Source organism: Ziziphus jujuba, chromosome 10 (genome assembly GCF_031755915.1).
Source record: "Ziziphus jujuba cultivar Dongzao chromosome 10, ASM3175591v1".
NCBI classification, from domain to species: Eukaryota; Viridiplantae; Streptophyta; class Magnoliopsida; order Rosales; family Rhamnaceae; genus Ziziphus; species Ziziphus jujuba.
The window spans coordinates 10,612,054-10,639,919 of record NC_083388.1 but is presented as its reverse complement, the minus strand read 5'-3'; the positions used below and the strand labels follow the sequence as shown (position 1 = coordinate 10,639,919).

General features: G+C 32.5%; 2 protein-coding genes across 2 annotated transcripts; both read right to left on the bottom strand.

Moving 5' to 3' along the window:
* Positions 1–1,809: 1,809 nt before the first annotated feature.
* Positions 1,810–12,804, bottom strand: LOC132799675 (probable LRR receptor-like serine/threonine-protein kinase At1g05700). Its single transcript, XM_060812116.1, has 4 exons — positions 12,744–12,804; positions 11,859–12,296; positions 2,205–2,227; positions 1,810–2,055 (listed from the first exon to the last, which is right to left on the bottom strand). Exons 1-4 carry the CDS (start codon positions 12,802–12,804, stop codon positions 1,810–1,812), a joined length of 768 nt encoding a protein of 255 aa, XP_060668099.1.
* A 5,288-nt stretch (positions 12,805–18,092) lies between these two features.
* LOC107411207 (E3 UFM1-protein ligase 1 homolog) lies at positions 18,093–25,750 on the bottom strand. The gene is made up of 20 exons (XM_016018752.4): positions 25,433–25,750; positions 24,740–25,051; positions 24,396–24,662; positions 23,677–23,724; positions 23,110–23,175; positions 22,868–22,971; positions 22,185–22,278; positions 22,044–22,100; positions 21,138–21,570; positions 20,881–21,035; positions 20,659–20,724; positions 20,504–20,572; positions 20,318–20,410; positions 20,124–20,189; positions 19,739–19,785; positions 19,540–19,603; positions 19,106–19,183; positions 18,892–18,954; positions 18,613–18,705; positions 18,093–18,405 (listed from the first exon to the last, which is right to left on the bottom strand). Exons 1-20 carry the CDS (start codon positions 25,604–25,606, stop codon positions 18,304–18,306), a joined length of 2,451 nt encoding a protein of 816 aa, XP_015874238.3. The 5' UTR covers positions 25,607–25,750; the 3' UTR covers positions 18,093–18,303.
* Positions 25,751–27,866: the final 2,116 nt, after the last annotated feature.

The following is a 27,866-nucleotide window of genomic DNA, read 5'->3' as shown; positions in this document are numbered from 1 at the left end:
AAGACCAAATAAATTCTAAAAAATAGAATAAGATGAACAGGCTTTGCAGTGGGAGATCTGATTTGTAGAAAAGACTTCCATGGCATTGAGAATAAGAGGCAATGTGCTTCCCTCAGTAAGAGCAATGGTAACATTGACCATACCAATAACATTAACGGGATAAATCGATGCAACCGCATATAACTCATCTTCTCTTCTAGGAACTTGAGTCACATGCTTCTCTTGGCCATCAATATAGATAGCCACATTCTTAATTCAATCTGCCGACTGTGGACACAAGTCTATGTACATTATTAGATTAATGAAATGTGAGGTTTCATTTCATTTATATTTTTCTCTAACACTCTCCTTTACATGTAGGTCTACTTCTTTTGGGATTCTTTCTAGTTGTTACACTGCACATGGATAAAAATAAAAATCAAAGCTTAAAGTTCTAAAGCCCAATATGTCAACGTTCTTCCTATTGGTTAGATCTAATTTGAATGAAAATGTTTTGTTTAACCCATCTTCATCATCTATATCATGAAAGAATTCCAAGCAAGAAAAACAAGACCAAATAAATTCCAAAAAATGGAATAAGATGAGCAGGTTTTGCAATGGGAGATCTGAATTGTGGAAAAGACTTCCGTGGCATTGAGAATAGGAGGCAACGTGCTTCCCTCAGTAAGAGCAATGGTAACATTGACCATACCAAAAACATTAATTGGATAAATCGATGCAATCGCTCACAACTCGTCTTCTCTTGTACATTATTAGATTACCACGGATTCCAAAAACTTAAGCTTATAGAAGGTGGGTTTCATTTCATTTATATTTTTCTTTGACACTCTCCCTTACACATAAGCCTACCTCTTTTGGGCTTCTTTCTAGGTCCTTACATATGTTTTTAATTTTTATTTTTATTTGTGGTGAAATTATTGAGTTTCGAACCCAAGACTCTTGAATTATGACTCCAATACTATATTAGATTACCATTCATCCCAAAAGGTTAACCTAATAGGCCTTCATTTCATTTATATATTTCTTTTCTAACATACATAATTAGAATAGAAGATAAAGTACTTGAGAATTGTCATGAAAATTGACTATTTAGAAGATGGAGTAATCAGAACCATTTTAAGCTTCAATAGTATATGCTAATACCGTGCTTGGAGGGTAGTATACTGATCGGGTCCAAAACATTGTATCATAACTAGCTGATAGACTAAGATACTCCAAAACTTGTACTGGCTTCCAAATTCGTCCGTGCAATTCAACGAAAGGCGCAAAGCGTTCCCTGCATTATGTGTGTAGTCATCAACTTTGCAAGAAGTATGGACTTATTAATCATAATAACATTCTACCAAAAAAAAGAAAAAACAATTAGTCATAATAATATTATATGTAGGATTGGTATATTTCTCATTAAATAGAAATAGCTAACATGATGGGAATAAACAAAAAACAAAACAAAAAAATAATAATCATTCTTGTTTAGATTCAAAGTGTAGCCTAAAAAGGGGAAAAAAAAATTCTCTATTGATCAAAATTAACTAAAATTAAATTTTATGTTTATAAATATTTTTTCATTATTTGATTTTTCAGATAAATTTTTTGGAATAATTCTATCATACACTCTGGTTTGTTTAAGACCTTATAAGCAAAATTAGATTTGATAGGAATGTTTAATGTTGGACTAATTTAAAATAATTTCATCTTATCGTGTTCAATCTTAAATTTCAAAATTAGTATCTAATTGAAGAAGGTAATCTACTTGCGGAACAGTTTGGTTGGCACTGTAGTTGATTCTGCTTTGGAGGTACAAGGGACTTAATCATTGGTTATCAACCCATGAACTTCAGACTTAACATATGAAACTTCAAGTGAAGAAATGAATGGAACATGACCTTGTTGTGTTCGAATCAAGCATACATCAACTGCCTTATTTGTTGTTCTAAACAAGATCTCGTGGCAAATCAGTTCTTCGCTTAGAGATGTTGTAAGTGTCACATTAAATTTGTCATACACCTCAAGAACAAATGTTGGAGGTCTCTGAAAGTTGTCATACTTTCCAAACTGAAAACAGCACAAAGGATATATGTCTTAGCGTTTTCATTTCCAAACCAGTTAGTTGGTGGGGAGAAACTTTTGGTCTCCAGTTGTAATAAATTCGTCATCGTAATCCATGTGATACCAGTGATTTCTTCCCAAGAAAATTTTGTTACTCCATAATCAATGCTTATCGAACCTGCAAAAGTTTACCCAAAAACATAAAACTTATTTACCTAGAAAAAATAAACGGTCCCAATGCGTATATCTATATATATATATTTTTTTTTTTTTTTTTTGCGTAATATATATATATATTGTATATTGTATACGTGCATTAATCTACATTGAATAAACTAATGGGTCTCTCTATTTAGTTAACAATCCAAATATAAATAATATATACCAACATCATAATTAACATGTGAGTTAACAAAAGAGTAATATATATTTTTAAAAAAAATTGAAGTGGGGGATTCAAAACGCTACTGAGTTGACAAAAAAAATGGATAAATAAAAAATAAAAAATAAAATAACCCTCTTACTATAATAGCCAAACTGCACCATGGTGGCCAACATCATGAAAGCCATTAACACTACCCACTTTTCCATTATTAATAAAGCTAGGGACTAGTTTACCAAAATAAAATGAGGGATTAAGATGAATTGTGTGCAACAAAAATCTCTTACATATATATATAGATATATAGAACTTTCGAGTCTGTCTATGATGCAGACGGTTCACATACGCATCTTCAGTATTGATGACAATTTTGTTAGAAGCTGTTATCAATATTATCATACAGAAAAGAATATTGACGATGATTTCTTCAAAAACCATCATCAATACTGAAGTCCACATATAGATCCTCCACAGCATAGAATTTCTCTAAAATCTTCATATATGTGTCTATGTGCAGATACATATATAATGTTATTTTATTACTATGATATATGGAAACAACTGGCATACACGTACTTATTTTTATGCAACTAGCCTTTCAATATTCAAAGAAAATTAAGAAAGTGTTTTTGTCTCAATCCATGTAGTTGGCATATATATATATATATATATATATATATATTCATGACTTTTACTAGTTGAAACTATATGCGTACCGTGATGGATAATTTGCAACGTCTTAGGAACTATCGATCACGTAGGGATTTAAAATTGGAATGTTTTTATTTGTTTTTGCTAAATTAAGAATTTGGAATTCTTTGTATATCTATTTTCCATCGTGTTCTTTTAGTTCTGGGATTTTATTCCAGCTCGCTCTCTCAATTTATGTTTGCAAGCTAATCGTCCACTAGCCAAAACTTAAAGGCTTTTGACTAATAATATTTGACCATTGTTATGATACTGATATAACACATTAGAACATTTTGGATTTAAAAGTTGACAACTCCACTTAAAAATTAAAAATATTTATAAATATATGTAAGGATAAAAAATGACTCAAGAAATCTTTTTAGTTTATTTTAGAAGACCCTAATACAATTTATTTACAAGCATCTTTCTTTTTTCTTTTTTCTTTTGTTTTGCTGGAAGGAACTATTGTATTAAACCAAAAAACCTATCATACATGAAAAACACAGGGAGATGGCTACTCGCCAATCTCTTCTTGAGTTAAAAAATCATCAAAGTTACGAGGAAAGGAAGATTGAGATATATAACCACTAGCATTGTTCTGGATACACCAGCAGCTTATATAATAAGCTAGGAAATTTTCCTCCCTTGGGATCCAAGAAAAGTGGATTTCTTGGAACTCCTTCTTTAAGACCAAAATATCATAAACATATCCAGTAGTTGCCCATTGACTTGGTGGCGCCTTTGGATCGTTAAGGCTTAGAACTAAAGTTTGGGCATCTGACTCACTCCTGATTTGTCTCCTGCCTTCATTCTTGGTTAAAATCAATCCCTGTAGAACTCCAAAAGCTTCGACCACCTTTGGAATGTCTGAATGACAATGAGCTACTTTGATTTTTAATATTTTTCCCTGCTGGTCCCTTGCCACAACTCCTACCAAACTTCCTTCTAGTCGTACCTCTGCATTTGTGTTTATTTTAATGCACTGAGGGGTGGGTTTACTCCAATTTGGTCTACAATGGAACTTACTTATATTTTCCAAATTCCTCCTTGCTACTGATGTTGCTTCCTAGATTCTGAAGTTTAGAGAAGTTAGGGCCTTAGATAAGGAAAAAGGCTGCCTATTGAGCCAAACTTTATTCCTTATCTTCCATAATAATTCCATAATTAAGGTAACACATACAAAAAATTCTTCCTGGTCTTCTTTATGAACCGGGAGCACTACAGAAGGCTTTGTTAACACCATTAGTTTCACCTCAATAGGTTGATTTTCAAATAGGTCCTATTTTATGCTCCAAGGGATAGCAAACCATATTGCCTTTGCAACTTGGCAGTGGAAAAACAAATGATTGTCCATCTCACAGCAGCCACAACCATGTATACAATTTTGGTTCTCAACTACCACGTTCCTGTCTAATAAATTTGTAGCAGTGGGAAGTCCCTTGTTTTCCAGTATTTTTTAGGACGAGAGATGTTTCCACCATGGAGTGTCTATACTATCTTTCCAGAATTCTATCTAATAAGTTGACTTGACTGAAAAACTTCCATTTTTGTTGCCACTCCAGATAAGCTGATCTTCCAAAAAAATTTGTTACACGGAATTTTATATATGTTTCTCATAGTACCCCTATCAAACAAAGTTTGAAGTTTCATCACATTCCAGCTTCCATCCATACACTTAAACATATCAACCATTGCAATGTCTCTAATTACTGTCTTTGAGAGGGGAGTTGGCTAAAAGTTTGGGTTGCTTGGGACCCAAGGGTCCTCCAATATATTGATATTATTTCCTCTCCCTACTCGGCAACATAGTCCATTTAAAAGAAGACTTCAGGACAACAGAATTCCTTTCCAACTCCGAGAGCTGTCTCTCTTTTTCTTGCATTTCAAGAATGAAATCCCAGCATAGTATATTCCTTTGAAAAAAGGGGGCTTACAAAATAAAAAAAGGGCCTGAACCTAAATTTTATTTGCATATGTAGCCATGTGCCATCCCAATTTACTGAGCAGAGCTTGGTTCATGTCTTTAAGCCTCCGGATACCTAGACCACCAGCAAATTTGGGACGACAGACTTTGTCCCGAGAAACTGGAACTAAGGTTTTTCGAGATTCGCAACTATTCCAAAGGAAGTTTCACACCATTCTCTAAATGTCCTTGCACCACTTTGCTGGAAGGGCGTTTGCTGACATAGAATATATAGGGATAGCATTGACTACTGATTTCACCAAAGTGTACTTGCCAGCTTGGGATAAGAGTTTTGACTTCCACCCTTCTAGTTTGACTTCCACCTTTTTCTTCAAATCCTCAAAGGCCTTGGACATATTCCTATCAAAGAAAAGATGATTACTAAGGTATTTAGACTCCTTTGACAGTTCCTCTATACTGAAGATCTTCTTAACCATTGCCTTTGTATTTCCCAGGGTATTCTTTGAGAAAAAGCATCTAGATTTAGCTAAATGCATTTTTGACCCATCCATTTGCAGTAGTCATTGAGGCAAGAGAAGACTGCTTGAACTTCTTCCTAATTGGTTCGGTAGAACAAAAGAATATCATCTGCAAACATTAAATGCATGATTGCTGTGCTCGATCATCCTAACGTAATGCCATGAATTTTGCCTTTAGCTTCTAAATGTAATAACATCCTTGAGAGCAGTTCCGAGTATATAATGAAAAAAAAGGGAGATAACGGATCTCCTTATCTAAGTCCTCGGTTCATGAAGATACTTCCATTTAATAGAAGCTCCACCGATTCAAGGGAAACACATCGAAGTACCAAGGTGATTAAGTTATGGGAGAACCAGAATTTCAATTAAATTCTAGTAAGGACACACCAATCCACTCTATCGTAAGCTTTCATCGTATCAATATTGAAGCCTACAAGACCATTACCAGACATCTTCTTCTTGAAAGAGTATATAATTTCATTGACCAAAATTGTATTTTCACTAATCCACCTACCTAGTGAAACGAACCTAGGAGGACCTGCTCCTAAACCCGTATTATATTAGCCAGGATCTTAATTAAGTTCAAGTTCTAATGGAATGGACCTCAACCCCTAACCAACCTGTGGTTAGAAACCTTGGTATAATGTAGACGCCACAATAGGGGATGGAAAACCTATTGATAAGTCAAGCTAAAACAACCAATTCTCTAATGGTGTTTTAGGTGTTCTCAAAGAACAAAGAGATAATTAATCTCACAAGTATTTTCTTAATCAAATCAAAGTTGTATTCATATTGAAAAATAAGCCTTTAAATAGGCTGCAAAGCCACGAAATAAAACCCTAGAACATAAAGAAAACCAGCCACCACACATAAAGAAACCTAGTTGGCCGAAACTATACTTCCTTTCCTAATCTAAGTTTGATTAATTAATTCCTTTATATTAAATTAGAAATTAATTAATTTACAATGGAAAGAATAAAATAAAAACCTTCCTAAAGTTATTTGTCCAGAAAATAAATAAATAAAAGCCAGAAAGTAATGGTAGTTTCCTAAAACAAAAAGTAAAAACAAATTAGGAAACTAAAAATGCTAGCCTTTTGATCAAGTTGACTTTGATCAATCTTTGACCTCTTTGAGCTTCAAATCAGCTTCTAGATGCTTTTTAGGATGCCAAATAAACTGAATATGAAGTCCCACACGTTGGCCATGCTTGGAAAAATAAGAAAAGGCTAATACAGTAAAGCCAGCAAGCAATACAGCAAATTCGGCCAAATTGTTGATGCTGTCCGTACAAACCCTTTTTGATTGCATTTGAGGCTGCTTTAACTTGATTCCATGACCTCTTAGGCATATGTATTGAACCCATAAATCATTGGAACCATTTCATGCTTCCCAGACTCCAAAAATGTACCAAAACTGTCACCCGGGTCCGTATCGGCTTCCACCACTTGGATGCTTAGAATAGGCTTTGTATCTTCAAGTATGGACAAGCTCTGTTGAGATTGATTACCCCCTGTATAAATACTCCCAGGTTGTCCTTAAATCTCTTAATTTGATCTCTTGTGATTGGCCTAGTCTTCATACGTGTCGAGTCAGCACCCCAACGGGTTATCGGTTGAGCGGGCTCGGGCGGAATCACATCACCTAGCACAAAGGCAGACTGATTTAGAGAGATAATACTATCAAGAACTGGTTGAATTCTTTTAGCCAATAGTTTGGATATTATCTTATAAACAGAGTTGCACAAGCTTATTGGTCTGAGGTGATTGTATGAATTCACTTGCTTTGTTTTGGGGACTAACACTATGAAAGATTTGTTAATTCCACCCGGAAAGATAGTACATCAAAACACATTTTGGACCTTCTCGATCACATCCTGTCCCACCGTGCTCCAGAAATTTTGAAAGAAAAGAGCAAGCATCCCATCAGGCCCGGGGGCTTTAATGGAATGCATGTTCTTTACTATGTTGCATATGTCCTCAGCTGTAGGAATTGCATTTATTCTGGCATTTTCTTTGTCTGAGATGCTCTCTAATATAAACTCATTTAAACACTCGAAAAGGACTATCGGCTCAGCTTGGAAAATCTCTGTGAATTTCTCTGTTAAGAAATTTCCTATGTCAACTTGAAATCCAACCAATTTCCTACATCATCCTTTATAGCTACAATAAAGTTTCTCCTTCGTCGGTCCACCATAGAAACATGAAAAAAATTAGAGTTGCGGTTCCCTGCTTGTAACCATAATTCTCAAGATTTTTGACGCCATACCAACTTAAGCTTTAACCTCCATTCATCCAAGGTAAATTGGATTTCTTGCAAGTATTTGATATTCTGCTATGTGGGTGGTAGATTATACGTATAAGCGAGGCTCTCTTCAAGATCCTTTATTTTAGAGTTACAAAAGCCAAAATGCTCCTTATTCCATCTTTTTAAAGCTTTGGCCGCTTGGAGAATTTTGGCAGTTATAGGCACCCTTCTTCAACCTACTAGCCTACTGTTCCATGCTTCTCCCACGACTTTTGTACATGAAGGGTCTCTTAACCAGGCCTCCAAGAAACGGAAAGGGTGAGGGGCTGAAGGTTGATCTTGACTTAATGATAGCTGAATAGGTAGATGATCCGAATCAGCTAGAGATAGATGTAGGACCCTTACATGATTAAAGAGGATTCGCCACTCAGCACTGACCACCACCTTGTCCAGGCGTTCCCGAATATTTTCTTTCCCCACACTTCTATTACGCCACGTAAAGATGTTCCCACTGAATCCTAAATCAAAGGCTCCAATTTTGGAAATGAAGTTTCTGAGAAAGTAATTGGATTTACTGCTAACTACCCTCCCCTTGGATTTTTCTTCTTAACACAATACATCGTTAAAGTCACCCATACATACCCAGATATCACTCCCTTGCTTGATTGCAGACTGAAGTTCGTCCCAGAAATCTTTCCTTAAGGTTCTTTCTGAGGACAATAGCAGAACCATCCATTTCTAGCTACTCTATTATTTAACCAATAAGAGACCCCTATAATCGATTTCGACTTATAGACCACCCTCCAATTTAAGAAATCATTCCAAAAGAGGGCGAGTCCTCCTGCACTGTGAATTGCTTCGACAAAAACATAATTATCAAAAGGTAAGCATCTAGCAACTCTGATCAATCTCTGTTTCCATCAGGAATAATACCTATGGGGAAGATTTCCTAATGAGGCTTTTGAGGCCTTGCATTGCTTTGGTTCTTCCAAGTCCATGGCAGTTCCAAGATAATATACTCATGGTTCCTGGGGGGCATGATGAGGCCTGCCTCCCCGGCCGTAGTCACAGTTGAACCTTTCGGCTCGTGTCTTTTTCCAACATTTCATCAGATAGAAAGGAATAATGGATAATTTCATCATATATTCTACCCAATGAACCATAGCTAATAGCCAAAAGATAACAACATTTTAGACCAAAGTCAGACCAAAGAAAAAAGGAAAAATATGTGTAAATAAAAGTTAGTATGAAAATTATTATTGCTAATTTAGGTGATATCCGAATCATTGCCTCGTAAAATCTGACATAATGCTGAATCAAGACTGAGAGGCTTCGAAAATCAGGCCTTCCAGGTGATCTCTGAATCATTGCCTCGAAAATCTGACATCATGCTGAATCAAGACTAAAAGGCTCCCAAAATTAGGCCTTCCTGTGCTACTGGCATTTGGTTTTCCAAAAATTCCTTACTTAAAATTCTATCGTGTGCACAACTTTCTTTCAAATTTTAAAAATCTTAATTTACTTATTATATGGACACATTTGGTTTGTGGAACAAATATAGAAATAAAATAATTATTACATAGATTTATTTTTTTATATATATTTGGTACATTTTTAAATTTTAAAACATTTATTCTAAGGGAATAAATAGACTTCTATGTGAAAGAATAATTATTTCTTCAAAAAACTTCTGAATTGTTATACTTATATTCTAATTTAAATAAACTTCAAAAATATATTTATATATTTTGATAAATTTAAATTCAGATGGATTATCATATTTAAAATTACATAAATAAATATAAAAATAAACTTTCAATTAAGTTTTATCAAATTTGAAAATTTTTGAATCCAAAACTTTTATAAAAATTTCTAAGCCTAATTCGTATTCAATATAACCACACATAAAAATAAGGATGACCATTTATTTTTCTATTTTATTATTTTATTATTTTTATAAATAGGGTATTTCTATTTTATGAGGTATAGATATTCTATATATTAAATGTGTTCTAATAAATCTCACAAGCCAATTGAAAAAGCTGAACTTACATCGTCGGGTGTAGCAGACTGAAATTATTTAAAAAAAAAATCCATAATTTTCATAATGCTTCCTTTAACAAAATATAATAGGGTTTGGAAATTAAAAATAAATACGTTATTTATAATAATAATAATAATAAAAGTAAAATCAAAATCAAAAACAAATTGTAGAAACCTCTCTAACATCATTATTGCACTTTTCACCGCCAAACTATAATTTATTTCACTTTGCACCCAAACCTCTAAAAACTCTCACATTCCCTTTTAACCTATTTTACTCTATTTTTGGTAACAATTATAAACACCACCCCTTTTTTTTTTTTTTGGGAGCAAAAATTTACATGTGCAAGCCATATGTGAATGACATCTTTGTGATGAATCTAGAATTGCATGCAGTTTATATTTTCCATTACTAAGCTATTGCTTTGATTTTTAATCAAAGTACTTTTGCATTTCACTTTTTTTTTTTTTTTTTTTTTTTTTTTGGGTTTAGTTATCAATTCTAAATGCAGCTTGGAAGATAACGGAGCAATAAAGATTAATTGTATACGGGATATAGTAAAAGGCCAAAAATACAATATTTTTGTCATATGAAGAAAGCAAGAATTGCATTGAAGATGTTCTTAGAGCAATTTTGGAAAATTCTTTGTGAATCGTAAGAAAGATGGCATCTTCAGATTAAATTGAACAAATCTAGAACGAACCAAATTATGGATCTTATATAAAAAATTCTTTGGAAAATTTTGCATTGCATGTCATCAAGCTTGGAAGAACTGTGTTGGATGAATTTTAACAAGTTAGATAAAGTTAAGCTTAAGAGGTGTTCAAATCTTATTTTACTTTTGTAATTAGAGTTTTATTTTATCAAAATAGATGTTGTATAGGAATATCTTTCCCACTTGCATTATTAAGAGTCCTAAATGGGTAATTGTATTTGGATGTTGTTAGATTAATGTAAAAAAATTGGTTTGTTATATATTTTGATGAAGTTCAATCCTAGTGCTCTTGTTCTTTGTTTTCTTATGTTTCTCAATTAATTTTAATTTTGTTTCAATCAAGATTATCTCATAATCAATTTTATTCAGTTTTGGTAACCATTGACAATAAACCCATCAGATCTAGTGCTTTGATTTTATATTTTTCTAAATGAATTTTAATATTGTTTCCATCAAGATTATTTGAGATTCCATGTATTTTAGTTTTGGTAACTATTAGTGTTGAAACTAATACATATATCAAGCTATGTCAACATTGCCCCTCTTTTGTTGGCTACTTTTGTGCGTACAACTGTTAATTTGTTTTAAGGGATGCTAATGCAAATTTAGTAAAGATATCTAGGATTTTATACTCAGCATACCATTTTAAATTATCATTGATTCTAAAAATTTGACTGTTAAAAAGTGAATTCAATATGTTTATACAATTATGCATTTGTGACACCAATTGTTCTACTTTTGTATTTGCACACTTTATCTTTTGTTTTAAACGGTGTTTTTTTATTAAATATTTCAATTTCATTATTTTTAGTTTTTCTAATACAAAAGGCTCCTTTATTAAAAGGCATTATTGACTTATACATTGGCTTTTTCCATCCAAATTTTGGATGTTTAACAATTATATCAAAGTAACAATAAAGTTAAAGAAGAAAACATTGTTTCGGATGCAAAGTTTAATTAGCCCTTGCAAATAAGAATAACAAAGGAATCTACTTTTTTCATTTTTAAGATCTTTTTTTATTTGAGGTGTATATATATATATATATGTGTGTGTGTGTGTGTGTGTGTGTGTGTGTGTGTGTGTGTGTGTGTGTGTGTATTCATTAGAAAATGACCAATTTCTCACTATACAGACAAGGAGAGAATTCCAAGAAAAGAGAGAAAAAGACCAAAGAAACTCCTAAAAATGGAACAAAACGAGCAGCCTTGGACTCATAGATGCGAAGAATGATTTAAGTGCATTACATATGTGGCTTTCGAGGTACAGTGCCATATCATTGGTAATGAACCTGAAATTTCTGGGATAACATATGTGGCTTCAAGCGAAGAAATGAAAGGAACATGACCTTCTTGTGTTTGAATCAAACATACATCTACTGCCTCATTTGTTGTCATAAACATGATTTCGTGGTAAATTGGGTCATCGCTTAGAGAAGTTATAACTGTTACATTGAAATAATTTCCAGCAGAGACCTTAAGAAGGAATGTTGGAGGCATGAAGAGGTTGTCATAATTGCCGTAGTAAAAGCCTGCACGCAGGACGTATTTGGATTGCATTTCTAATGTCAGATTGTAGCAATTTTTAGAATTAATGTTTGGGAAACTTCTTAGCGTTTTCATTTCCAAGCGGATGTTGTTCCTTGGAAGAAAATTGTTTCCTCCAGTTTCTATGAATTCTTCATCAGTTTGCCATGTCAAACCGGTGATTTCATCCTTTGATGTGCTTACTGCTCCACAATCAATGCTCAGCCAATAAACATCTGAAAAATAATATATATATATATATATATATATATACATATTTCACATAATTTGATATTACCATGTTATGAATCATTGATTGTTCTCTCTTCGGAACAGTATTTAATGGAAAAATCTTATAATTATTCAAAAAGTAACCATTGGTATATAGATGAGAGAACATTGAGATACTCCTGCTTTTGAACAAAAGTTAACCATAAATCATGATATTGAATTTCATACGCCAGAAGCGATTGCTATGTTTCCGTTAATTATTTATCAATTTGCAGATGCTATATATGTAAAATGTTCTATATGCCCTTCATTTAATATATTATAACTAAGAGAAGGATGGTCCTAAAATATTGTGATTATGAATTAATGAAGTTTTTTTTTTTTTTTTTTTTCTTAGGGGATAGACAAAATTAACTTACCATAAGCGCTAGAGGGTGCCACCGACATGATCAAAGCTACTGCCACAGTCCACAATTCCATTACAGAACTGCATATAGAGACCACTATGTGGTGAATGCAATACATATAGAATTAATCATCATTTATATATATGTGTGTAAATATATATATATATATGCAGTAGTCCATTCTTGTATGTACAAAAGTTGAAACAGCTGGCATATATATATATATATGAACCCAGCGCCATTTCAACATTCAAAGAAATTAAATTAACTTTTGGTCAGAATCTATATGCAGATGGTTCCAAACAAAAGAAGTACTAATGAATACATAACACTTGTTTTTCCTTTTTAAAAAAGTGTGTAGAAAATGTCAAAAGTAGAAAGAGTACGCGTACCGGCGGGCAAGTCTCCATTATCCTCACAAATTTTATATTTTCTTTTATATGTTTACCCTTATTTAGTTAAATGGTTTTGCATCTATTAATTGTTTTTTTTTTTTTTTAACTCCTATAAATCATCCATAATCAAGCATAAGAGTGCACAACACTCCTATCAAATGATACATAGGGGACTATATAATCATTTTCTTTCAAAAATTACAATTGGTGAATGTTGAAGAAATTCAATCAACTCCTATCAATCATCCATAATCATATTCAAAAACATGCACATTGCGATAACTCTACTTGTTTAATAGGTGCATTTCTAAATTTCAGTAGTTAGCTAGGAGATCTTGTGTTAGGCTCTCTTTGATCCAACATATAAGCCCATCCATGTGTTCCATATTAATGCACCTACATTACCTTTTCAGTTACATATCTCAAACAGTATCAATTACTTTCCGAGGTAATTCCAAACAGGCACAGACAAATTTTTGGAATTAAGAAGACACCCCAAAAAAAGAGCCAATCGTCTCTTCTTCTTTTTTTCTTTTGGTGCTCACGCATTGGTGATATGATAGCTGATTGGCCTTGGGTAATAATTAGTTAGTCTGAAAGAAGGACCACAATTTTGTGCAACATGCAAAGCAACTCATATATATGTTAATTATTAAATACAATCGGATTTTTCCTTTTTTTACTTTGTTCTATTTTATGGAAGTATATGGGATTATTATTATTATTTTTTCTCCTTAAATTACCCGGCCCTCTTTTCTCAGCTTAGTTTGTTGATCCTACTGTAAAGCTTAAAGCATGTTGATACATTTTGCGAGAAATAATTTCGAATAATATGGTGAAATTAGTTTTTTGAGATTTTTTCTTTTTTTTTTTTCATTTTCAAAGAGGAGAATTGATAAATATATATACATATATATATATATATTGTTTTTCTCCTATTTGAAAAAATTTTGGACAAAATTTGTTCAGAATGTTAGATATATATATATATAAACAGTCCGTCTATGGCGCGAACGGTCCTCATGCGGACCACAGTATTGGTGACGGTTTTTCATAGTATTTGTGACAATTTTCTAAAAAACCGTCGTTAATACTATAAAAAACTGTCACTAATACTACGGTCCTCATGCGGACCGTTCTCACCATAGAATTTCCGTATATATAAATATTGCATGGACTTGGGATAATTAGTAACTTACTTAAAGGACTTATTTGTTTCATTAATGAGATTGGTTTATTTACTAAATTATGAATTAAGATCTTGGATATATACTTTTTGTAATACTCTAATTGTTCTATTAGACTGGAGGATCAGCTCTCTTTAAAGACCTATTTGATTTAACCATTTTATTATTATTATTATTATTATATTTATTATTAGATTATTATTTTGGTATATGTAAAAATTGATGGGTAAATCATGTAACTTGAACGTGAATTTAATATTTAAAATACTGAGGTTTTATTGATAGGGTTTAACCATTTTATTATTATTATTATTATATTCATTATTGAATTATTATTTTGGTATATGTTTAAATTGATGGGTAAATCATGTAACTTGAACGTGAATTTAATATTTAAAATATTGAAGTTTTATTGATAGGGCAAGTGAGAAAAATACATGCTATATTTGTGTTAGGGTTTTTTAAAAATCTCATAGATCAATTAGAGAGAGGTTAAAAAACAGTGTGTCTATTATAGGCACTGTTATTATGTGTTTCCATTTTGTAAGATTGAAGATCTAGTTTTTATCAATGGTTGCTTATAAAGATTAGTACTTTTACAATTTAATTATTAATATTAAATGGAATTTTATTGTATATATTTTCTATCTGCATCTCCAACACAAAATTTACCCTATTATAGATAATAAAATTGCAAAACACAGAATTCATCCTATTACAGATAATAAAATTGTAAAAGGCGTCCTACAGACTGAGATTGAAACCTGATAAACTTGGGATTTCAGGATTATAAAAAAATAAAATTAAAATTAAAAAATTAAAAAATATATATATAAAAATAAAGAGAGCCTTGGTTTAAGAGGCTACTAAACGTTGGGCTTAAATCACTATAACATGTTTCAGCCTAATAGCTAGGGGCATGAGTCCAATTATTGAAGCCCATTTTGTTGAACAATATCAGAAAAGTTAAAACTAAAATTTAGGAATAATTTAAAATTTTTAAAACAAGTTTCCTAGGAATTAATTCCTAAAAAATAAATTGTATTTTTCAGTTTTCGATTAGTACTAGTACTAGCAGAATGTAGAATTTTGATGTAAGAGTCCTTTACTTGAACAAAATTGGATCTTATGGAATTATATTGAATATTTTACGATACATTTCATACCTTGCTAGAAAACCGATCTTGTTTATCAACCATACATTGTCTAACTAAATTCAATTCCTCAATACGTTATGGGCCTAATAAAAGAAAATTTTGGATAGGATCCTATCAAAACTCCCCCACTTAAAATCGGACATAAAAATTTCCTCTCATCCAACTCAAGTAGTTACACCAAAAAAGCTAAAGAAGAGAAAGGGTTTCGTTTCCACATTCAAAACTTATGAATACTAATAATAAGAATGATAGTGTTATAAATATCATTTTTTTCTAAATTTTCCCAAGAATTAAATTACATGATAACCCATACTTTCTTATACTGAAAATTATCCAAATACTATAAGGCTTCATATTTCCCCAAAAAAAAAATAATAATAATAATAATAAAAAAATTCCGTCAAATTTGGCATGAACCAAATCAAAAATTAAACATTTTATTAAAATAAAATGAACTTATATCCTAAGATAATAGGCAACTTATTCCCTTTATAAAAAATAAATATTTAATTTGAACTATTAGGTGTCAATTACCCTTTGATTATAGCTTAACAGTAATTCTAGATTTATCAAATTTATTTGCCATTGGTGTCATGACAGATAGCATGGTAATATTTTATTAACTTATATTTTTAATTTACTTTTCTCACTCATCAATATTTATATTATATGAATGTGTCAACTAATAACATTTCAATATGTGATATTCGATCAATAAATTTGGTGAATATTTTGTTAATTGTGATATACTGCTCGGTTAAACTTAAATTAGAAGTGCAAGTTGTAAAATTTTAAACTACAACACTTTTCTAATAATTAATTGACTACCAATGAATTTAAATAAGAACTGTATTTTTATTTTTATTTTATTTTTTTGGTCTTTCTTTTTTTACACAAGTCAATTAATTTATATATATTATCTAGATATAGCAAAACATTTTTTATCACATGTACATGTACATGTACATATGGTATCCTTTTCTATTTGGTTATTAATATGTGCGATGAGTTCACTTTTCTATTTAAGGTTTTAGTATTAAATCAACACATATCAAACAAAAAATGAAAAAGGGATATATACTTTGTTACATAAGATACTAGAATGACCAACTTGTCAATATCTAGACCATGAGAGAATTCCATGCAAGAAGAACAAGACCAAACAAAATCCAAAAAATGGAATAAGATGAATTGGGTTTGGAGTGGGAGATTTGAATTGCGGCAAACACTTACATGGCATTGAGAATGGTTGCCATTGTGGCTCCCTGAGCAGGAGCAATGGTAACCTTGGCCGTACCGATAGCATTAACCAGATAAATCGATACAAAATTTGAGTTGCGTTCTTCTCCTGGCTATCATGGCAACTTTTCTGTTTCTATCCAGCGATAGTAGATACGATTGTACGTATTTAAAATAGAATATAAAATAGGCTAAGAATAGTTGAGAATTGTCATGGAAATTGACTCATTATATGGATGTAGATTAAAATTAAAAAAATTTGAAATTCGAAACATTTATAATAAGAAGATTGAGGAATTGGTAACATGATATATTTATCCTAATAAAAAAAGAATAACAATTTGAAAATTAAAAAAAAATAACACTTCTCTTTAATTAGAAACATATTTAATCATATAAAATAATATAATTATTAAAAAAAATTACTAAACAGAAAAAAGCTAATTATATTGAATAACTATTATCAAACTTTGTTTTGTAAGACCTTATAAGCAAAATTAGATTTGACAGTACTATTGTAAATTTGACCAAATTTAAAATAATTAAGTTCAATGTTGTTAAGTCTTAAATTTGAAACAAAGTATTTAATCGAAGAAGGTGATCTACTTACGGAACAGTTTGGTTGGCACCGTAATTGATCCTGGTTTCGAGGTACAATGGAGTATCATTGGTCATCAACCCGTAGACTTCAGGATTAACATATGAAACTTTTAGTGAAGAAATGTCTTCAAGGAAATGAAAGTTGAGTTGACAGCAAAAAAATAAATAAATAAATAAATTATAACAACGACAACAACCTTAAAAACTCAACATAAGAGCCAGACTGCACCAACATCATGAAAGCCATTAACACTGCCCACAATTCCGTTAATAAAGCTAGGGACAAAGTGCGAATTGGGTGCAATAAAAATCTCTTACATCCATATACCGAACCTTCGTCTATGTGTCTCTTTATGCACATACGTATGCACATTTTATTATGACGAAGTATCGAAACAATTGGCATATACGTAATCATTTATATGCACCCTTTTAATATTCCAAGGAAAATTAAGAAAGTGTTTTCGTTACAATCCAATATGCGTATCGTGGCTAGTACGTCTCGATCGTCTTAGGAATTATCGATCACAGATTTACGATTTGGAATCTTTTTATTCATTTATTGTTTTTGTTAAATTGAAAATTTGGAATTGTTTGTATATTTATCCTAGTAGTAGGACGATTTTGCGTTGTCTTCTTTTTAGTTCAGGTCATTTTCTTTACCTACATTTCATCCGAAAAAAACAAAAAAACGTATACACGATAATTTCATTATATACTCTTATCCAATGGACTATAGCCAACAGACAAAAGACAATTAACATTTTAGACTAAGCCAGAGCAAAGAAAAAAGAAAAAATATATGTAACTATTTGTATGAAAATTAGTATTGCTAGTTTCCCGTGTATCGCTAGTTTCCTGTGAATGGTTGTTCCATGTAAATTGTTGGTTTTGCGGAAATAGTCAGTTCACAGACTAGCATGTTCAAGGCAAAAAGAAATCAATTATAGGTGATCTCTGAATCTTTGCCTTGTAGAATCTGACATAAGCTGACTCAAGACTGAGAGGCACCCAAAACCAGGCCTTTCAGTGCTGGCATTTGGTTTTCCAGAAGTTCTCTCTTGCTTAAAATTCTATCATGTGCACAAGCTTCTTCCTGGCCCAAACAGAAAAAAGGATATTACTAAGATTATTCACATCAGAGAGGAGAGAGAGTGAGTAAACCTAAAGATTCTGTCAGGTTTGACAACTAGGAAACTTTTATCTTCAAGCGCAATCTTATAATATATGCATATACTTTTAAATTTCTAAAGTACTTGTCACATTAAAGGAATCTCACAAGCTAATTGCAATCTCAACTTACATCGTCAGGTGCAGCAGACATTAGTGATAAAAGAGTCACAGTAGCATTTTGATAATCTGTTAAGATCTTGTAGCCTGAACCTTCTAGTTTATCCTGAAAATTTTTAGTTTACATTAGTTACACAATGTTGGAGATAAGAAATTTTCCCCAAACATAGCAAAATAAAATATTTTTATCTTGTAAGTAAAAGGATAATAAGCAGCATAGTCTAAGCTCTTAGCGCAAGTAAGGTAAAATACCATCTTTTTCATTAAAATAACAAAGTAAGAATAAATATACCTTGAGCCGACTGATGGCAACAGAAATGGCCCTTCCAGGAGCTTGAAGAGCTTTATGGTAAAGCTGGTCACAAGAAAATCCATGTTAGTGAATTGATAGAATAATACACCTTCATGCTGCTTGAAGAGCTTTACATAACGAATGTTAGGACATCAATGCAAGCTTTTACTTATAAATGGAATTGAAACAAGTGGCAAAAAGAAAATCCACCAACCTGTACGTATAGTAGGGAAACCACTTTTGGCAGAAGAGAAACTGAATCAGTTTCAGCTGAAACTTGAGACATCAAATCCTGCAAATAACATAACAAATAACACATGATTTATTGAGCAAAAAAATAAAAACAGTAACTTCGTTAATTTTTTTGTATTTCGAAAAACAACCAAAGACAACAGCATGCAGTACCCTTCCCACGGTAGCTAAATCTATTTAAGAACTCCAATAAATGATACAGCTTTATAAATATACAGCACAGGTTTACTGCAGGGTAATACAACATCCTTGTAAAAACACTAGGACTAATTTAACATGCCAGAGAATCCCAGCCTGGTCTTGAGGCATGAGATTTTTAAAAGTAAGGTGCAGACCATGGCTATTTTTGAAGTAAAACAATTCTGAGATTTCCATACAAAAGAAAAGCATGAATACCTTGCGATATGAATGAAGAAGAGTTCTTTCCAATTTCTTGTCAAGCTTTCTTAAAGGTAACCCACTTGAAACGGGAAACAAAAAGTTTATAATTAAGTAAACATGTAAACTCATTTACCCAAAAAAAAAAAAAGTAAACATGTGAACTCCAAAAACAAAAAGAAGCAACAATTATAAGATGAACAAAGCACATGACTACCTCTCTTCTGCAATTTCCCATAGTGCAGACATGAAAGTTTCGACCCTCTGTTACATAAAAGAAATCAAAAGTTAAAGCTAGTATGGTACGCTAAAATAAATAAATAAAAGAGAACTAGGTAAAATAGTTTATAAAACATATGTCATAATGTCAACTGGACTATCCTAAAAAATAACGGCTTTAAACAGCCGAGTACTCCGTTCATTGCCTGGATTTGGGTTATATTAATGACAATTTCTCGTATGTAGCACTAAAGAATAAGAAACAGCCACTATCACACTATGATGAGTAATAGGTTTTGACAGCATTAATGAAAGTGTAAATAGGAAATAAAAGATACAAACAGCAAAAACAAACATATTATCTCTAATAAGCTGTATCTGACCTTCCCTTCCAAAGCTTCAACTACTGAAAGAGCTTTAATTGAAAGTGATCCAGGCAAACTCTTAGCCTGCGAACCCAAAAGAAGTAAAAGAAAAAATTAACTGTCATGACTAACCGAATGATGAAATTGAGCAAAGATCTTCATAACACTGAGCTCATGACAATCAAACAAGAATATAGCAAGTTCTGAATTACAATGGCAATTCTTTCTCCAGGACTAAGTGGAACAAAATCTGAATTCTTAGGTTCCTCAACTTCCACTCCATTCTTCAATTTGTTGTGCGTATCCTAATTGGATAGTCACTAGTATTAGATAACCTGTTGAACTTAGAATAAATGATAGGAACATAAGAAAGTCAGTAGAACAGTCATAAATGCTACCAAATCATGGAAGAGCATATCCGCAATACTTGCAACTACTGTTCTTAACAAATGCCGGTGCAAAATGACCTGTAGATCAAACAAAAGGTTTCTTTTAAACATTTCACAAGCAAAAGCAAGCCTTTGCAAACCTCAATAACTGAGAAAGGACTTACTGAAGCTGATTGGTCATCTTCAAACAAATCTAAAGCTTTTTCGTATAGCTGCATGTTCAAGAAGGACTGGAAAAGGAAAAAGGAGACAAAGAAATAGATTTAATCATGCAGAAGATCCAAATTAATAGGTTATATTATAACTCATAAACGCCATCTAAAAAATATCCAAGTAGGAATATAAACACAATGCAGCATAAAAAAAGCCAATCTAAGTGCACTAACCTCATCAAGTTTCTTCTGCAAATTATCAATCAAGCGTTTCATTCGCTCTGCATTTGCTGTAAACAAGGCATTCCTTCTCTCCTTCAAATAATTAATTAGCATTGGTCTTATATAGTTTGCTAGAGGTCTAACAATGGCTTCAGAATCATCTATTCCTGCAAAATTTATTTCATTGCTTCAGTCAGAATCAGTTATAAAATTCACATGTAATTTTCTGGTTAGTAGAATGGGCAGAACCAAAATCAGAACCAACAAACCTTGATCTGCAAGTTCAGGAACTAGCAATGTGAGCTTCTGCATTATCCATTCTTCTGACGGAATTTTGAGATTGTGTTCTTTCGTTTTAACTGGTTCTCTTTTAACAGAGGCTTTTGAATCTAACACTTGTAAGGAAGAGTTATCCTTGCCTTTCCTCTGGTTTTTCTTAGATTTCATAGGAAAATTCTCCTGGTTATCCAGACCACTTTCAGTTGCACTCGCTGCCATACTCCCAGAAGATTTACCTTTTTTCTTCTTTGAACCCTTGTCCACAGACTGTTTACTACTACCAGTCTCACTAACAATTTCATTTGATTCAGCAAACCTACCATGACCAACTTTAGTTTCGTGGAAATCATCTGACAGCATGATACCAGATGATTCGGAACCACTAAAGGTTTCTATCTCCTTCTCCACACAGTCATAGACATCCTAGCCAAGGAATAACATTCAGGCATCAGATACTGGTACTAATATATTGTACTTTATATAAATATATATATATATATATATTATATATTATGTATTGGCTGTTAATATAATAATGCAGATATGCGCTAATATCCTAAGTTCTTGGTATTAAGGTGCAAATAAGAGAAAAGAAATATCCAAACACGAGCAAAAAATCAATGATATCAAAGAGAAAAAAGCAGGGGAGGAGTGAAATGTTCACTAGTCCTGCAGCCATGCACCCTGACCTGTATGTCCAGTGTCAATTATAGCTGTCTTCTTATACTCATATACTCTGTGTAGTGATAAGACAAACTTATATATACTTCACCCAAGGAGTTGATATACAAAAACAAAAAGGAGGAGAAAATGTTGACAAGTCTGGAAGCACCAAAGACTGACTGGTATGTCCAATGTGAATAAACCAATTATGCCATGTTTTGGAGATGACATACCTTGATGAAGCGATTACTAAATAGATAGGACTCTCCAAAGATATACGCATCATTAGACTGCAAAAGAAACATCATATAGATCAATATGAGAATCAACAGATCAATTTGAACAACAAAATTGACATGGTACCAAAGTGTTACCTTCAGAGCCAACTGAACAGATGGACAAAGGGACAAAATTTTCGAAGCATCTTGCGGTCCAAAAGATGCTGGTAGTACGGAAAGAGAATCAATCCTGCATCCATGCCAACCAATCAGTTCAGGAAAATTTCTATGCCAATACTATGATTACTATCTATATCTTAACATACTATTGCCTCAAGGGTCAAACACATCACACATACTACAGCAAATGTCTATATAAATCTCACTGTACATTTAGGAATGACATTTTGTAACTATTATTAGACAATAATTCTTCAAAGAAAATACAGGGATCTAAATAGAGACAACCCAACAGCAGAAACAAACAGCTATTTTCTTATACTACAATTCTTGCTATGATAGCAGAAAAAATCATAGCTCTCTTAACCATCATGCATTACTGACTTAGCAAATTTATCAACTTAATTATAAAGAATATAAATCTTAACTTAATACCTGAGAAAAATATCAAAAGTTGAATTCTAATGTCATACAATGCATTTACACAAATATAATGAAGGAAATATTCCCTCCTTGTGCTAATCAAAGCATAAGAATCACTATAATTAAAACAGCAAGAGAAGCATCTTCATTCAACTCATTGCATCAATAAGAAACAAGAAGGGACTAATCATGACACTCTACTATTTGAATACAAAGATATTAGAGATTTCCACTACCAGCTACCACGTTCAAGAGCATCGTCAGTAGCAGCATCCAGCATCTCAATCAATGAGGGATGAACAAACATGGTAACTAAAGCTGTACCTTCAGGATACCTGGACTAAATTTTTGTGCACAACCACATAAGTTAATTAGATAAAAACAGGAGAGGCACCATTAAATGCAATACCATTCTTAAGAAATTCAATTCCTTTAAAATTTACTCCAGATATTGAGAAACATAAAAGCAATTAAATACCTTCAAGAATGAAACAGGCTGGGAAATTCCAAGGTTTTGAAGAGCCTCATAACTGATGAAAGAGTTCTACAGTGCATCATGGAAACAAAGAATCAAGTTAGAGCCATTCCAATAATTTTTTTTTTTCCCTTTTTGTTTTTGTAAGGGGGGAAAAAAATTTTAAAAAAATTAAAAAAAAAAATAAAAGGTAAAATATGAATCTAAAACTTTGATTTCGAGAATAATTGGATCACTCTAGAAGTAGAATTAATTATTTTGCAAAGGTTATAAGAAGCAACAAGATACACAACATTGCAAAAATAAAAAATAAAAATATGGCTAAAGATTGAAGTGGACAACATTGCAAAAATAAAATATGGCTAAAGAGAAGTGGCACTCAGTATAAGCATTGATATTAGACCAATAACAGAATAATACTAAAAATGTAGATTGGTATATTCCACTCTCTGATATACAGAGGTTGCAAAAGAAAAGGAAAATAGAACCTTCATATTAAAATTCAGACTAAATTATATAAATTATCTCAATACAACAATTACAAAAATCCAGGAGAACAGGGCCCCATACCTGTGAATAGAAAGAATCAATGCATTCCTTTTGAGCAATTGCAAAGACCTGAAACACAGTTACACATAAGTTAAAAGAGAATAATCGCCATAATTTAAATAGTGTAAAGACACTAATCTTAAAGTTAACAACAATAAATGTTACTTGTAAAATGAAACATATACATTTCAGGAGAAAATCAAGATGCTGCATAAACCCCTCAGGTCTAATAAATGTTCCTTTCCCCACTCTCTTTTCTGTGTGTTGAGCTACCTAAAAAGCTTACCAATCATTTTAACATAAAAGATTGACCATAAGCTCATCTAGATGCACCTCTTATATGTGCGCCAGCAGTTTTGCTGTTAATCAATTTGAAAGTATATGGCAATAGTATATTGGAAATCAAAGCACATGTTACACTTGCATTATCATGAGTAACTGCGCTACTAAAATCAAATAAAATGTTGTACCAGTAATTGATTGGAAATGAATTCAGAATGTACGGGAAAAGAAACACTTCAAGTTTGACATTGTTATAAATAAACGCTAGAAAAGGTTTTACAATTTTTTTAGCTAAGATAGATAAATTCACCTATTAAATTGATTCTGCTAATAACATAGTTTTTATACAAATGATTCTTGAATGCCATATTAATCAGCTTACAGTAATTACTAATTATTCTTCCTATACAATAAATTTAAATACACATAAAAAATAAAGCAGAGATTAGGATACATACACTTGGTGTCCAATGAACTCCTGCTCGAAGTGATCCAAGAATTTCACCTTCTTTCAGAAGTCCATTAAACAGAGATTGGAAAAATGAACCATCAACAGCTACACCACTTGCTCCTTCCATTTCTTGCAGTAGGTGCTGCAAAGAACTCCACAGCACTGATAAATTTGTGGGAACTGTAATACCCCTGGAAGCACCACGAACCATGGCACTGACACGAGCAACATATGCTGGCGTATACAATTGTCCACCTTCAAGCCTACCTTTCACCTAAATCCAATGTCAACCCGTGTCACAACTTTCCTTTTTACTTCATAAAATCAACTAGATTTAGCAAAACAAGTTACCAAAGTCCCAAGGCGTGGCTCCAACATAGATGCAATCAATTCTGAACCCACTTGTAATTGTGCGGCAAGTTCTGCCAAAGCAATTTGACTACATTCTTGAAGCCTCTCATTTATTTCTTCAGCAACGGAGTCCCAATAGGACTGTGAAATTATTTCCCCTTGATTTAACATAAGCCCCGGGTCTTCCAAAACAATTTGTTGAGCTTGCTTCTCAACATGGTACAAATCAACCCCAATATTGTCTGCAAGATCAATCAAAGAAACACGACCCAGTTTCTTGATCTCCGCCAATATCTCATGCCTCAATTGCTCCTGTGGTATAATTCCACAATCAAAATCCAATCAGTTCCAACCAAAGGTCGCATAAATTACAAGACTAACAACAACAACAGTCAATACGAAAGGTAATTGTATCATTTTAAGGCAATGCCTCTATTTGTCACTGAAAATGTGTTGGAAAGGAAAACTAATAGTTCTTGATATTCCAGTCTCTACTATTTAAAACCTCATGAAGCTAAACATACTACTAGTCAAAATCCATTTCAACAACTCCAGGAATTTGACTCTTCGTTCTGGATTTCCATAAAAGCAATAATGTAAATGTGTATAAACAAGGTAATTGATAAGTTGCATAACTTTTCTCGATAAACAAACAGAAGCTGAAAATAAAAACAGAAAAAGAGAGAGACGCACTGGAGTGATGTATTCTTTGCCGGAAACGGTATGGAGAAGGTCGAAATCGATGATACGGAGCTCCTGAAGCTTTTGGACCAATTCGACGACGTTTCGCTCCGATAATCTGATGCTGGATTTGGCTTGCTGTGCGAACTCAAACTGTCTCTGCAATTCCAGCAATTCGTCGTCCATTTTCGGATCGCAGAGCCACAACCTGCTGAGACTGAGAAAGAGACACAATTACAAACACTAGGAAAAGGGGAAAAATTAGAAGGTTTAAAATAGAAAAGTTTCGATTTCTGAGTTGCAATGTTGGACACGTTACGACTGTAATGTCTCTTCTTGCAATCGGTTTCTCGCCTAATAGGAAGAGGAAGGTCCAGTGCCATTGGGCCCCTTTAAAGCCCCCAGTGTCAAAACTCCCCTGTAAAGCCCAATCTAAAGGTGTGGGCCCATTATTTTCTTGGGTTTTTTTTTTTGTTTTTTTTGGGTTGAAAATTAAAGGTAAGAATTAATTAACACCAAACGTTACTCAAATATACACTAGTTCCGTTTTTATTACAATTTTGGGTAGAGGGATTCTTTAACGGGGGCAAATTTTGAATTTGATTAATGGTTTTACCAATGGGCTAAATCTCTAAGTATTCTTGGGTCTATTTACAATGCAAACAAAGATTTTTTTTTTTTTTTTTAATGATAAATTGAGAAAGGGGTGTCTTACATCTAAAATCTACGGTTATACTAGTAATTCCTATTTTTTTTTATAACAGTGCTAGACTATCAAAATATTTACTAAATTATACAGTTAAATGATATTGATAACTTTTAAATGGATATGTAGTACTCAATAACTAGCTAATTAAAAATTTAACATGTTATTTGTGATATCATTTAGTAAATAATTTGGCATATTGAATATTTTTTATTTTATTTTTTTTTTTAATCGGATATCTTGAACATTATTATTCTTTTTTATCATTACTTTTTAACCCTCCAACCCTCCAAGCTAGTGGATGTCATGCCTATAGGCCTCCAACCGCTGGTGACTACCATTACACTATGTTTTGAGGCTAGTGTTATTGCCAAGGCCAAGTCTTCTTCCAAGTGATCTAGTGCCAACTTTTGGTAAACTTCTCAATTTGCCTTTTACAATTATTTTGGTATCTGCAAACTTTGATTTGAACCAACCAAAGATGGCTACATAGTTGCTAAAGACTTCTTTGGGTTGTCAGGAATAAAATTCATACATATACATAAACCCATTGGAAAAATCAATTTCTTATGGCTGTTTACTAGCACTTGAAGCCATCTGGGTTTGAATTAAAAGTAGTTTTTCATTGTCCATGTTGCTGACACAATACTAATACAAGATGTGCACCACCATCATATGTTACCAACCTCCTTTGAGAAGTTTCTTGAACCAAGAAAGTACTAAGAACATAAGAAAATATGAAAGAAAATCAAAGAAAGACAGAGAAAATATGAAAGAAAATAAGAAAGACAAAGAGAATTTAAGAGAGTTCCTGAAAGAAAAAGTTTGGTATATATTTTCTAGATTTGGTTAGCTTACAATGAAAGCTTTACACCTCACTATTTATGGTACAAGCTCTATACTATTAAACAAATAGTGAAGTTGGTAAGACAAATTGTTGAGCTGGCACAAGTTATTAAACTTCAAACTACATCACCAACAGCCCCCTTCAAACAAAAAACCTTGAGTTTAGTTAAGTCTTTTGTTTGACTTGAGAAGAAGCTTATGCTTCTAGAAGTTGTAGGATGCTCAACTTTGATTGAAGGATCAAGAAACATGATGTTCCCAGTGGTTTGGTAAAAATATCAATTGTTTGCTTAGAAGTTGGCATTTATTGAATTTCCAACAGCTTCCATAGAACCTGTTATTGAACAAAATGTATATCTATTTTATATGTTTCATTCGAGCATGAAAAATGGAATTATAAGCTAAAACTGCACCATTTATCTTACCATATAATTAATCTTTGAAGTTGTAAGTTCAACTCTTTTGACAATTCAATCAACTGACTAAGTTCAATTGTAATATTAGCTAAAGCCCCATACTTTGCCTTCGTGTTAGATCTAGATACCATCGGTTGTTTCTTGGAGCTCCAAGTAACCAGATTTGGTCCAAGAAAACACAATAACCTATACGTGATCTGCAAGTATCAGGACAACTCACATAATTTCTATTCGCAAAGCCATGAAATACCAACTTATTACAATTTGGAACTTTCAAGTATAAGCTATAATCAACTGTTCTTTTTAAGTATATGAATAACCTTTTGCAAGCCTCCTAGTGACCTGTTTTCAGAGCATGAGAAACTAGCAAAGTCTGTTAACCGAAAAATAAATTACAGGTCTTATTATTGTCGTATATTGTAAAACACCCAAAGCACTTATGTATTCTTCAGGATTATTCAATATATTTCTATCATGA